This window comes from Chiloscyllium plagiosum, chromosome 1, assembly GCF_004010195.1.
Source record: "Chiloscyllium plagiosum isolate BGI_BamShark_2017 chromosome 1, ASM401019v2, whole genome shotgun sequence".
Classification (NCBI taxonomy): domain Eukaryota; kingdom Metazoa; phylum Chordata; class Chondrichthyes; order Orectolobiformes; family Hemiscylliidae; genus Chiloscyllium; species Chiloscyllium plagiosum.
Window position 1 is genome coordinate 142947684 of NC_057710.1, and position 13813 is coordinate 142961496.

Here is a 13813-nt window from a genome sequence, read left to right on the forward strand (position 1 = left end):
GAGAGAAAGAAAAAAAGTGTGTCTGTGTGTGTGAGAGAGAGAGAGAGAGAGAGAGAGAGAGAGAGAAAGAATGAGAGAGAAAGAATGAGAGAGAGAATCTGCACAAGCGAGAGTACAATGATCACCAGGAAAGGGCATTCCCTCGCAATCGGGGAACACTTCAGCAGTCAGGGACATTAGGCTTCACACCTTTTGGTGACCATCCTCCAAACGGACTTCGGGACAAGCAACAACGCAATGTGGCCAAACGGAGGCCAATAGCCACGTTCGGTACCCAGGTGGGTGGCCTGAACCAGGACCTTGGGTTCACTTCACACCATAGGTGACCCCACTGCACCACAGACACACCCACTCACATTCCCACCGCCACACACAACCTCTCACAGGTTTACACCCCATCTCTCGCTCTCTCACACACTTTTTCAAGCTTGTACATATGCAAACACTCTCCCCTGCACCTGCACACACAAGTTAATGGGGCAAATTTGTCTTTACAGATACATTCTGTTTTGCTCAAAAAATGTGTTACCTACAGGCAGTCAACCCATGTAATATTGTGTAAATTCCACTTTAGAAACAGAACCAATCGGACTCAAGATTAGAATACAGACTGAATTTAACCCTGCACCTTTAAAAACATTGTCTGAGCTGAGATGGCACCTTTTGCTATAAAAACGTAAGTTCCCTTAAAATAAGTTCTTACTGGGGGGAGAATTGACGTTTCAGGACAGTGCCCTTCATCAGGAATGAAACTTGTGAGCGAGGGAGCAGAGAGATAAACTGGGGGGGGGGGGGGGTAAACAGTGTGTTAGGCCAGTGGAGGTGGGGGTTATTGTGATAGGTCAGAGAGGAAGGTGGAGCAGATAGGGGTGAAGGAAGATGGTCATGTAGGACAGGTCACAAGGGCGATGCCAGATTGGAAGGTTGGAATGGGCATGGGGAATAGTGCCAGTTTAACTGCAGAAGATGGACTGTTCCACGTTACCGACATAGGGACAGGCATAGCTGGGGCCCATGCAGGTGTCCATGGCTATCCCTTTCATCTGGAGAAAGTGGGAGGATTCAAAGGAGAAATTGAGGGTGAGGACCAGCTCAACCAAACAAATGAGTGTCAGTGGAGGGGTACTGGTGGGGACACCGAGTGAGGAAGAAACAGAGGTCTTTTGTAGGCCTTCATGGGAGATCGAGGTATATAGGAACTGGATGTCCATGGTGAAGATGAGGCGCTGGGGGCCAGGGAAATGAAAGTCGTGGAGGGCATGGGTGGTGTGTCAAATGTATGTGGGGAGTTCCTGGACCAGGGGCAATAGGACAGTATCAACGTATGTGAAGAGCAACTCTGTGGGGCAGGAGCAAGCCGAGACATATGGGTCGGCCAGGGTCAAACTAGTGTTGTGTGATTTTTAAACTTAGTCCACCCCAGTCCAACGCCAGCTCCTCCAAATCATAGCTATTAAAGGCAATAGAGACATGCAACCTTTAAACAAAATTTAAGTTATAGATCATTCATGTTTGGTTGATTTATGCTAACAGGAAGATAGATAACATATCTGTATGCCAGCTCTCAACTACAGATCTCCCAAAGCATGCAGAGACATCGATGTCATGGCAGTGGACCTGGACTAGTAATCCATAGTCCCACCTAATGTTCTTGGCAGATAGTTGGATTCCTGCCACGTCAGATGGTAAGGTATTAACTGAATGCAAATCTGGAATTAAAAAGCTAGTCTAATCACTGTTCATTTTTTGCAAACATCCATCTGGTTCAATAATGCCCTTTATGGAAGATCTTTTCCCATCCTTACCTGTTCTGGCCTACTTGCAATTTCAGACACCACAGCAATAAAGCTGACTCAACTGCCCTGTGAAGTGGCCTACCATGCAACTTAAATCAAAGGTAACTACAAATGGGAAATAAATGCAGGCTTTTGCAAGCTACACCTACATCCTGTGACGGCATCAAAAATTCATAACCATGGCATTTATTATGCAATTATTACTATAACTTGCTAATTTTGAAATCTATTTATCATGTTTATGTCCTTACCAACTGCAGAAAATTGGAGGCTTGTTTTGCCCATTTTATACTGATGTTCTTGTGGGCTCGTTTGTTCAATGGTAAGTGACACATTAAGGCCACATGTGCACAATATATTCGGCAAATGTCTGCTGCCTCTTGAAATGTTAAACTTTCATCCTTTGCCTGTGACATTCAAAGAGCAAACACAAGATAATCAGCATACATTAAGCACGTCTTTGCATACTACAAGTTTGTAAATTTATTCTTACAGGAGACAAAACTATTAATAAAGAGATAAAAATGCTGGTGCTAGGAAGCAAACATCATGGTAACAAAGCAAGACCATACATACATAGCTTTGAATAAGGGATAACCTCAACAATACAAGAAACATCCAAATCACATACTAAATGGAAAAGCAGCTGCAAGTACCATTAAAAGGATCGAAAACATGACAAAGTTTACATTAAAAACCAAGGGTGCAGCAATCTCTTAGCAGCATTTTATGCAAAAAATGTGACTTGAAGTATGTATTTAAACAGCGTGACAATCCTTATGGAAGGACAGTCTAACTCCAGATTGCAAAAATTCATCAAGGCACAGAATGTCACCAAACCTAATCTGCAAAAATGAAAAGTCACTTTCTTCTAGGCCGGTGTTATCTAATATATTAGCTGCATGTGGCTAGTTATACTGCTGCTAATTGCCTTTTCTAATTTACCATTGAACCATTAACGTGCATCTGACTGCAATACTTCTTTCTCAGTATGTACATGAGTATTTTAACCCACTTGCTAAAACATCAGGATACAAAATGCAAGTGCATTGTGATCATTATGAGCCCTTTAATCCCTTGGTTACTGAAAGTCCACAAATGTCAGTAAATATTTGCTATGCACACATACACAAGCACATGTAAGCTAATAGCAACAGGACTAAAATAGATCTTGATTGACCACAAATATGGCTATCAGTAATTTCCAGTGGACAATACTAATCTAAATAATGGCAAAGTCTTGAAGTGCTTATTTGAATTAAATAAAAATGTTGATCAAAAGACTATAAGAATTATAATATTCAGGAGCTTGTTGTCACTCAATATTCAGATCCCAACACTGTTCAACAATAATTTGCACACCTAAAATTAAAGGTAACACAAAGAAATTATAAAACATCAAGAATAGACAAGCATTATTAGAATTCTGATTAATGGACCACAACTAAAAATGCAAGCTTAAGCTCAGAGATGATATGAATGCGCATCTTAAGTATTATTCTGAAAGCAACAACAACTTTAATTTGTGTCAAAATATATCTGTAACCAGATGAGACAAGAGTATAACATACAAGTAAACTCAGCATTTCTAGATTACAAAAGGGGAAAGAAATGATCCAGCATTCCTTCCCCAAAGTCTGTTCAGTAACTCTGCTTTACATCAGCCCAGAATGGATGGCCATCTTCCTGGAGGTGAATAACACCTTGACATTCAGTTATCAAAGCTTTTGTGCAGACTGACTGAAGTTTCAAGACAGTCAATAGCTTAGAGGAAGAAAAAAGTGCAAACAAATTCATTCAAAAACATTCACAATAAAGTTAATTTTTCAAGCTGGAACTAAACATGAAACATTCAGACATAACAGACTAGGTTCTGTTTACAGATTTCTGCCTGATCTTCTAATATTTACTGTGCTTAAGTGATACAGTGAACCCAGGCCACAGGCCCAGGAATAATATTCTCTGCACGCAAGCTGAACATTATAAGTTTACTTGGCATTTCGGAAGGATAGTCGGGAAAGGTAAAAGGTGGTGAAGTGGTGCTGATAACAAAGCAGTGGGATCAACGTATTGCAGAGATAGTATCGCCAATCTGAAGAATTGGAGGTTGACTGTGTGGGTGGAGCCAAGAAAAAGCAAGAGGAAACAAACATTAGTACGTAAGGTTATATCAAGCAAACAATAGTGGTAATATAGGTCATTGTGTAAATCAGCTGATCAGAGGTGCACCTGGAAAAGAAAATACAGTAATCATGGGTTACTTTAATCTATACGCAGGTGAGTAAACCTAATCAACACCAATGCCATTAGGAAATAATTCCCAGAATGTTTGAGATTTTGGAGCAAAATGTTAAAACGACCCAACCAGGACTCAAGTTTTTAGGTTTAGTATTATTCATCGAGAAAAGAGAAAATGAATAATCTGGTTGGAAATGGACCTTTAGGGAACAGTGAGCATTTTAAGAGTTTTGCAGTTCATCTTAAACTAGAGTCTTAAATCTAATTAAGTGCAATTACAAAGGTTGGAAGACGATGTGATGGACTGCAAAACTACATTAAAAGATTTGAATGTAGACACAGTCATTATGTAGTTAACGTTTTAAAAATACCTGGTTTTCAAAAAAGGTACACACTTATAAGGGCATAAAATACCCAAGGAAGAAAAGCAACAGCACCACAACGAACAAATGAAGTTAAAGATAATATTAGGTCAAAGGAGGGTTATAGCATTGTCAGAAAAATAGCTGCTAGCCTGAGAAATGGGAGAATTTTAGAATTCAGCAAAGGAGGAACAAGAAGTTAATAAAGAAAATCAGAATGAAGCAAAATAGCAAGACTTGCAATGAATGTCAAAGCTTCTATAGGTATAGAAAAAGAAAAAGATCAGCAAAACAAATGAGATTACAAAGCAGAGCCTGGCCTACTTTTGCTCCTTTGTCTTCTAGATTAGAAGCAAACTGAATGCTCCCTCTTGGTGACAGGTCTACAAATAAGGGATACAGACACAATAGGAGGGAGGTTATTTGGGACTGAGATGAAGATGAACCTCTTCAGTCAAACAGTACTGAATATTTGGAATTCTTTATCCCAGAGCCTTCAGTTATTAAGTTCAAATAGATTCGATTTCAATTTCTAATGACATCAAGGGATATACAGCATAGCATTGTGGCATTAAGGCAGATAAATAGCCATGAGTGAGAATAGCAAACGTGGCTTGAGGGGCTAACTGTCATCCTTCTGATTCTACAAAAACACAATGTTTTACTTCTGCCAAATAACTGTAAATATATATTGATATAAATGCAATGACAGTAATTCTCAGTAACATGTTTAGATACATGCCGACTTAAGTATCTGTCTGCATTTGAAATAACACAGGTATTGTAATTATTCAAGCGTACGTGAATAGGAAAGGTTTGAAAGGATGTGGGCCAGCAGAAGGCAGGTGGGACAAGTTTAGTTTGGGTTTATATTCGGCATGGACTGGTTGGACTGAAGGGTCTGTTTCTGTGCTGTAGGACTCAAATGATCTAAACAATTGGCTTACATTAATATTCAATTTCTTCAGGCGATTTCTTAGACAGTATAATTGACATTTCTTTTATTGTAGAAAAATGCACAAAAGCAATATCAAGACCTGGAAGAACTATTGAAATTACTCCAAACTGCAGTCCAAACTATCTGCACATCACTTGCATTTGATTCAGAAATATCATGAGGCACGCAAGTCCAAATTCCAATGTGATAATACTTCATCCTGCCAAATTTCTGCTCAGTGAAATGATCAGGTTCTACATCAGCCCATTAATAACAGCACACAATTCATTGACCTTCAGCTAAAGTACACAAAATTCCAGCCAACAGAGTCAGAGATATACAGCACAGAAACAGACCTTTCGGTCCAACTCGTCCAAGCCAACCAGATATCCCAATCCAATCTAACCTCACCTGCAAGCACTCAGCCCATATCCCTCCAAACCCTTCCTATTCATTTACCCATCCAGATGCCTTTTAAATGTTGTAAATATACTAGCCTCCACCACTTCCTCTGGCAGCTCATTCCATACATGTAACACCCTCTGGGTGAAAAAGTTGCCCTTTAGGTCTCCCATATCTTTCCCTTCTCCCCTTAAACCTATGCCCTCTAGTTCTGGACTCGCCCAAACCAGGGGAAGAGACTTTGTCTATTTATCTTATCCATGCCCCTCATGATTTTATAAACCTCCATAAGGTCACCCCTCAGCCTCCAAATGAGCAGTGTGTTTGATCACATTCTCATCCTAAAGATGGCTTCATCTTGCAACCCTGAATAACACAAGTTTGCAAATTTCATATAAATTAAGGATTATTAAATGTCTGTCTTCAAACTCTACCTCTCAGTGTTCCACTTGTAACATAGTATATGGTACTGTTGGTGTTGGGCTATTAGTCAATGCAACTTTAATAGCAGCCTCTGTCCCTGGCAGGATCCACATTCGCCAAGGATCTCTTCGAAAGCTTCCATCCTCTATTAGCTTCAAGTCACAGAAAGCTTTATCCCTCACCCTCACTGAATGGTGGACTATCACCTCATTTAGAATTTCTGCCATTAGAGATTCTCCATAGATATTATCTCCATCCATCCATTAAACTCAATCCTATAAATTCTGACTCTAATCTCTCCATTCCACTGATATACCTATACAAAACTCATCCCTTTTCTTTGCTCTATCATTGGAAGCTGTCTCTTCAGCCACTAGCATTCACTACTATTCGCCACTATTTTCGTATTTCTCTCCCCCCTCCCCACCCACAATTTCTCCCTTCTACTTGAATTCTCTCCAAAACCCTCTCTTCAGTTCAGGTTTACATATCTCTCTCAACACCCCTCTTCCTCAATCTGGCACCAATTTCCTCACATCTGAAGCATCTTGGCATTTTTTTTGATGTTGGAGATGATGCAAATAAAAATGGTTAGCCAGAATTCCATAAGGAATGTATTAAATATATTTCAGCTGGTCACAGAACATTCTTGGAAAAACTTCACCTGATTAGCAGCTGCAACAACTCTGACAAAGAGTTCTTTACTGAATCCATGCCAACTACAGTAGTCAATGGACAATTCAGCACATTACACTGATGCTGGACAGAATGGATGGAGTGACTGATGGATAATCTCATCAAATCATCAGTAGTCTCATGGTTGCACTGAGCATAGTGCTTATTTTCAGTCCACTAAAGAGTATATTAATTCTTGTTCAGTGCTGAGATAAGGTTTTGAAAGAACTCGAATTTCTGTTAGGTGATAAGTGTTCAGGGACCCCATTCTTCAACCAACTTTTCCAATTCATCACTTACTTTCCCCAATGCTTAGATGTCATGCCGATTGCAAAATGCCAATTATTTGCAGAAGTCTAATTGCTGGTGTAATTTATACAGAAGCAGGAAGGCAACATCAATATTGAACAAATTTTACTTAGTTCTCTCAGTGTTTATATGAAACAAAATTCTGATTCATTCAATAAACTATTTTGCCAATCAGTCTGTTCATTTTAGGTTTGACATGTCCATAATTTCACCCTGGAGACCCAAGAACACCTGCTACGTAAAAGGTTCAGTTATGACTTGAGATCAAAGTTAAAGTATAGATAAGCAAAGTGTAATCTATTCCAATCACTGAAGGAAATGCAAGTGTTTGATATACTTAAATAGTCTTAAGGGATAACTTACCTTACTGTTAGCAGTTTCTGTCCCTTTATGGTTTTCTTCATTTTTCAACAAGCGCATGTAACATTTCAGAGCCATTGAACAAGAAACAACACAGACAGATCGCCTTATATCTGATCCATCTGGCCACAAACACTTGAGTTGATCAAAGTCCCACTGCACCTAACAATATAGAATAAGCTGAAATTTACTTTGTATGAATATTATTGAAATTCTATTCTATATTTAACAGCTGTGACACAAGCTTCATTCTTAAAATACATATTTTTGGATCCTGCACTTGAGAAATGATTTTATTTTCTAAAAATTTCTACGAAATTTAGATTAGATTAGATTCCCTACAGTGTGGAAACAGGCCCTTTGGCCCAACCAGTCCACACCAACCCTCCGAAGAATAATCCACCCAGACCCATTTCCCTCTGTCTAATGCACCTAACACTATGGGCAATTTAGCATGGCCAATTCACCTAATCTGTACATCTTTGGACTGTGGGAGGAAACTGGAGCACCCGGAAGAAACCCACGTAGACACGGGGAGAAGGTGCAAACTCCACACAGCTGGCAAAAAATTTAAAATTGGTCAGTACCTCTTCTGACAGGCTCTTGTGATTTTGGTCTCTTCCAAGGAACTGCTTACTTATGCGATTTTGAGATAAAAATGATACTATTGACCGGTGAGCAGGTTCCATAGCTTTTTGGATCTAAAAATAGAGAAAACGATTAAAAATATTTCACTTTGTTAACATTGTTCTGGATTGATGACATGTGGCATATATCATAACATTTTTAAACATAAAGATGAAATATTTCAATATTTTGTATTTATGCAGTACCCCAAAGTACTTCACAATAGTATTATAAAACATGATTTGACAGTTACTTCAGGAGATAGGATGGCAAATGTTCATAGGTTTGAACAGAGGCCGGTTTTAAGATGCATGTTTAAAAAGGAAATAGCAGGCAGAGAGATTTAACGAGAAAATTCCAAAATTAGGGAGCAACCAACTGAAGGCACGGTCACTCGTGACGCAGCAATTAAATTTGGGCACGTTGAAGAGGTCAGATAAAGAGTATCGGGACAACTGGGGGAGATTATAGGGGGTAGGGGAGAGGCAAATCCTTGATGGATTTAGAAACAAGATTAGAATTTTAGAAGTGAGATGCTGCTTAACTGGTAGCTAATGTAGGCCAGCAAGCCCAAGGAAAATGCACAAATGGGATTTAGGATAAAGTTAGGGCAAAAATAGGAGAGCTTCAAGCATACAGAGGATAAAATACAGGAGATCGGTCACAATTGTTCTGAATTAATGAATAATCTAGCAAATAAAGTTGTGGGTCAGGGCTTCAAAATCTGATGAACTAAAGGCCATTGCGTATGGACAATACCAAAATAGGTAAACAGTCATGGAATGGATATATTGCTAGAAGCCTATTTGTGGGTAAATGCAGCAGCAAGGGTGTAAAAGCATGGATCAACCTCAGACTATTGCTAAGAAAAGAGTTAGTGAGCTATTCCTCCTCATCCTATCAGTTATATATGTGATGATTTGTTACTGCTACTTGTTACTGTTGCAAGAGGCAGTTTGGGATTGTGTCAAGAATGAAAACCCAACTGGAGGCATTCAAATGTGGAATACAGGAAAGAGACACATGAATTCTGGAGGTGACAAGTGCAATTGGGGATGGAGAATACTAGTCAGTTTTGACAGCAACGTTCACATTCAAAAAACATTTTTTTGGAAATATTCACTCTACAACATTGAGCATCAAAACAGGGCAGCAGTTTGCAAGGACAGAGGGATGAGGGGAGCACACACGTAAGAGAACTGTTGACAATGGTAGCAAATGTAGGGGTCAGGAAGTGAAGAAGGGAAGTCTGGTGGCACTGGATTCAGATCACAGGTGGATCACATGGACAAGGGGAGGTTGTAGATTGTACATGGGGAAACAGAATTAGAAACAAAATACAAATTTAGGGTGAGAGCAGGTGCTGAGTGGGGGTCATTACAGGACATATGGACTATTGGGCTCTGGAAAGAAAGCCAACTGACTCGACAGTCTCAACTTCAGCGACAAGCTCCGCAAGCACCTTGCAATGAATAAAAATAAACTGCAGTCAATAAGAATCTTGAGCATTAACATTATCACCTTTCTGCTTTTTGTAGCAACCGCCTTACTGTTAAGGTAGTATCCATAAAGTCTGCGAACATCGGAATGCATGCCAGAGGTCATTACAACATTTATTTCACATCCTAGCGTGTGAAAAATGAACATCTTCAACAGGTAGGTGGACATCTCCCTCGTGTCGGCTAACGTGAACGCTTTGTCACTGATCATTATGAAATATGGGTACTTTTCTTGCAAAAACTCTTGCCATTTCGAAGAAAAGCAGTTGACAAATTCTGTGTAAACTGGAGCTTCTGTGTTGTTCTTCAGATGAAGAATTAATGCAGTTCGCAAAGATAGATGGTAGGAACTCCTAGCCCACATACACTCAGCATCCTACAAACAAAAAAAAAGGCTAGATTTATACACCTTGCACATAAGAATTAATGAACATACATTTTTCATGTTTAAAAATGACTGTCCATAATGAAAGGTCAAATTTTAACAGAGGAAATAGAATGCTTAATTTTTAATATCATGCTTTCCTACAGATCCGAACCTTCTAAAGAGCAAACCAATAACTTGTATCCATACAGCACCTTTCATGTCCTTTAGCATCCCACTTTGCACATAAATAATTTTTAAGTCAAAAGAAATAACTTTTGAAGTGTAATAAGGTAATGACCATATCCAGCAAGAGAAAATCTAACCATCGCTTCTTGTCCACCTATGGAATTGCTATCATGGAATACCCAAATATATTCTTCTTTGGGTTACCACTGGCCTAAACAAAAATCATACAAATAGTGGTTACAAGAACAGGTTAGATGTGAGAAATTCTGTGGCAAATATTTCAATAGGTGAGTCTCCAAAACCTGCTCTGCACCCACAAGTCACGCAAGGAATACTCCCCACTTGCCAGTACAAATTCATCTTAAAAACACTTAAGAGGCTCGACCTGTCCCAGGACAAAAACTGCTGCTTGGAAAACTCCCAATCTTCCACGATTAACATTCAACCCCTTTATCACTAATAAGGTGGTAACAGTGTGTGGAAAAAAAACAGAGGCACTGATGCAACTCACCAAGGTTCCTTTGGCAGCATCATAAAACACAGCAGTTACACAGAGACACCATCAATTGCAAATTTACATTCAAACCACGTACCACCCTGACTTGGAGCAATATCAATGTTCTCTCACTGTCACTGGCTCAAATTCCCAGAGTTCCGTTTTTAGCAACACTGTGGATGTAACTACACTGGATGGACTGCAGCACAGACTTCAAGGGAAATGAATATTTACCTAGCTAACAATGCTTGCAATCAATAAAAGGAGGAAAAGTCTGGACAGTGAATTTAACACAGTAAGATCCCACAAATAAATCACCAGATAATTTTAGCAAAATATTTTTCTTTCCACCAAATTGTCTTCAGCAATATGAAAATGCAAGTGGCCAGTTCATTATTCCTATAAATTGAGATATTTCAATCCCCTAAAAAACGTACAGACAAATAGCCTTAAATTCAGTACATTTGAGGTTGCATTTCTGTTGCTCGCTATATATATTATATACATACATACATCACAGTGAAATCACTAAACATTAAAAAATAATTAAAATTTGAACGTCATAACACCGGAACTATGAGAGACTGAAGCCCATTCAGGGTGCAATTCTTGACTCTGGTAGAACTCTTACCTTCAAGTCAGACTGTGTGGGCAAGTCCCACTCAGACTTGAGCATACAAACCAAGCTGACATTTCAGAGCAAAACTGTAATGTCAGCTGAGACCAGGATCAGAAATCGCTTTCGGAAGAGATAGTCTGACAGTAATAGGAGGTGAAGAGAAGGGGAGAACTCACAAATGATCTGGTCAACATTCATACTTAGCAGAATCATAGCACTGCTACAGCATTCAAATCAAGATTACCTAGTGCTACCTTTCTGCTTTGCAACCTTAATCTTCTGTCCAAAATCTCATCCACTGTCCTCGTGAATACCTCAATTTAAACTGCCCCACCAAATTTCATGCAGCGCATTCCGTACTCCACTAAATGCAGTTTTCTCATTCATCACCCTTGCTTCTTTTGCACATCATTTTAAATCGATGCCCCTGAATTCCTGTTCTGTTGATGAGTGGGAACGGCTTCTCCCAACCTACTCTATCCAGCTTGCTCATGATGAAATCCCAACTTCTTCAATCAATCCTCATTACTGGAAGGATTCTTGTAAATCACTTCTCCACTCTCTCCAATGCATTCATTTTTCTGAAAACATGGCACCCAGATCACACGCAATACTCCAGGGTCTTGCACAAATTCAATATCACCTCCTTGCTCTTACACTCTATACCATACTAATAATATCAAGGGCACAGTATGCTTTATTGACTACTTCTCCATTTATCCTGCTATATTCACATGATGGTGTGTATATACACACACCGTGTTCCCTCTGCTCCTGCACCCCCTTTAGAATTGTGCCCCTATTTTATATTGACTGCCAAAATTCTTCCTACCGAAGTGCACCATCCCACACTTCTCTATATTGAAACTCATCTGCCATCTTAAACATCCATACCAACTGGTCAATGTTCTTTTGAAGTTAAACACTGCCCTCCTCTCAGTTTACAAATTTTCCAAGTTTCATATCCTCTGCAAACTTTGAAACTGTCCCTGCAAACCAAATTCCAGTTCATTAATATTCACCAGGAAGAGCAAAGGACCCAATATCAACCTCTGCTGAACTTAACTGCAAATCTTTTAGCAAAAAAAAATCTATTGATCACTACTCTGTCATCAGTCAATTTTGTATTTACATTGCTCATGTCCATCTTATACTCTGATTCATAACTTACCTCAAGTCTGTTGCATGGCTCTGTATCAAACACCTTCTGGAAATTAATGTTTGCGAGATCAACAGTATTACCCTCATCAAGACTGTTAGCTCTTCAAAAACCTCAAGCAAGACAGTCAAATATGACCGTCCCTGCATAAATCGATGTCAACTCTTTCTAATGAACCCACCATTTTTCCATGCAATTACTAGTTCTACCCTGAGTAATTCCTTCTACAAGCTTCCTAATCACCAATGCTAAACTGACTGATGAATAATTGCTGGAATTATCCTGATAACCTTGCTTGAAAAAGGCCATAATTTTTACAATTCTCCAATCTTCTGGCAACTTCCCAGAATAGAGGACAGACCAAATGATTATGGCCAGTGACCCGCAACTTCTATCCTTATCTCCTTCAAAGAGATTTGATCATCTCATCTGGTCCTGCTGCCTTGTTAACTTTATGCACCAAAAATTGATTCAAGATTTCTTCATTTATATTTTTGAATGCTTCTTAGGAACGAGTTTCCCCCTTCTCTTTTGTGAAGATAGATGCAAAGTATCAATTTCACAGCTCAGACACACCCTGCCTGAAATCACCCCTCGGTCTCTGATTGGCCCTAATCATCCTTTACCTCTCCTCTATTGTCAATTATGACGACTTTGGAATTCCACTTCACATTAGCTGCCAGTCTTTTCTCAATTCTTTTTTGCCAATCTTTTAGCTTCTTCACCTCCCCTCTAAACTTTGGTTTTCCTTTTGGCTTTCAATTTTATTTTCTGTCTTACATCTGTCCTTTCGCCAACCAGATAGATAACTCTAAATATTTACCCTACTTTTCCCATTTCAGGGAAGAAATCGTGTATCTAACCAATCTCTTTGAAAGTAGACCAGTGTTCAGTTAATGATGCTCCAGTCAATCTTGTCCAGCTCTGCTCTTGCCCCATTAAGGTCAGATCTCACCAGTTGATTCTTCTCTCTCTGGATCACTGCATATCATTCTTCATCATCATCCTGAGCCTTATGATACAATGATGATTGTTTCCTAAATACATGATTTATTTGATTGACTTGGCCCACATCATTTCCAAGGACCAGGTCCAATAATGCGTCCTTTCTCATTGGATAGGACACATACTGTTGCAGGAAACAATCCTGCGCACATTCTAGGAACCTGTCCCCAGCTGCCCCTTACTCAATTATAAACTGGTTACTGGTAAGTGTAACTGAAATCTACTATAACTAAAGTCACCGTAGTCCTCCTTGACCACAGGGCTGCTCTCCGAAAGAGAGAAAACTGGTGGTGGTTTAACCAGCAGTGTGTACTGCCGACAAGATGCACCACAGACATTCACCCAAGGTCTTC

At 39.4% G+C, this 13813-nt stretch overlaps 1 protein-coding gene across 1 annotated transcript in view; it reads right to left on the minus strand.

Moving 5' to 3' along the window:
- LOC122554097 (probable ATP-dependent RNA helicase DDX60) overlaps positions 1-13813 on the minus strand; it is a 102961-nt gene that overhangs the window by 73770 nt on the left and 15378 nt on the right. The window contains exons 4-7 of the mRNA XM_043698564.1: positions 9651-10004; positions 8090-8203; positions 7506-7664; positions 2048-2203 (exon numbers count right to left, since the gene is read on the minus strand). Coding sequence (XP_043554499.1) covers positions 2048-2203; positions 7506-7664; positions 8090-8203; positions 9651-10004 — 783 coding nt within the window. The remainder of the gene's footprint in view (positions 1-2047; positions 2204-7505; positions 7665-8089; positions 8204-9650; positions 10005-13813) is intronic.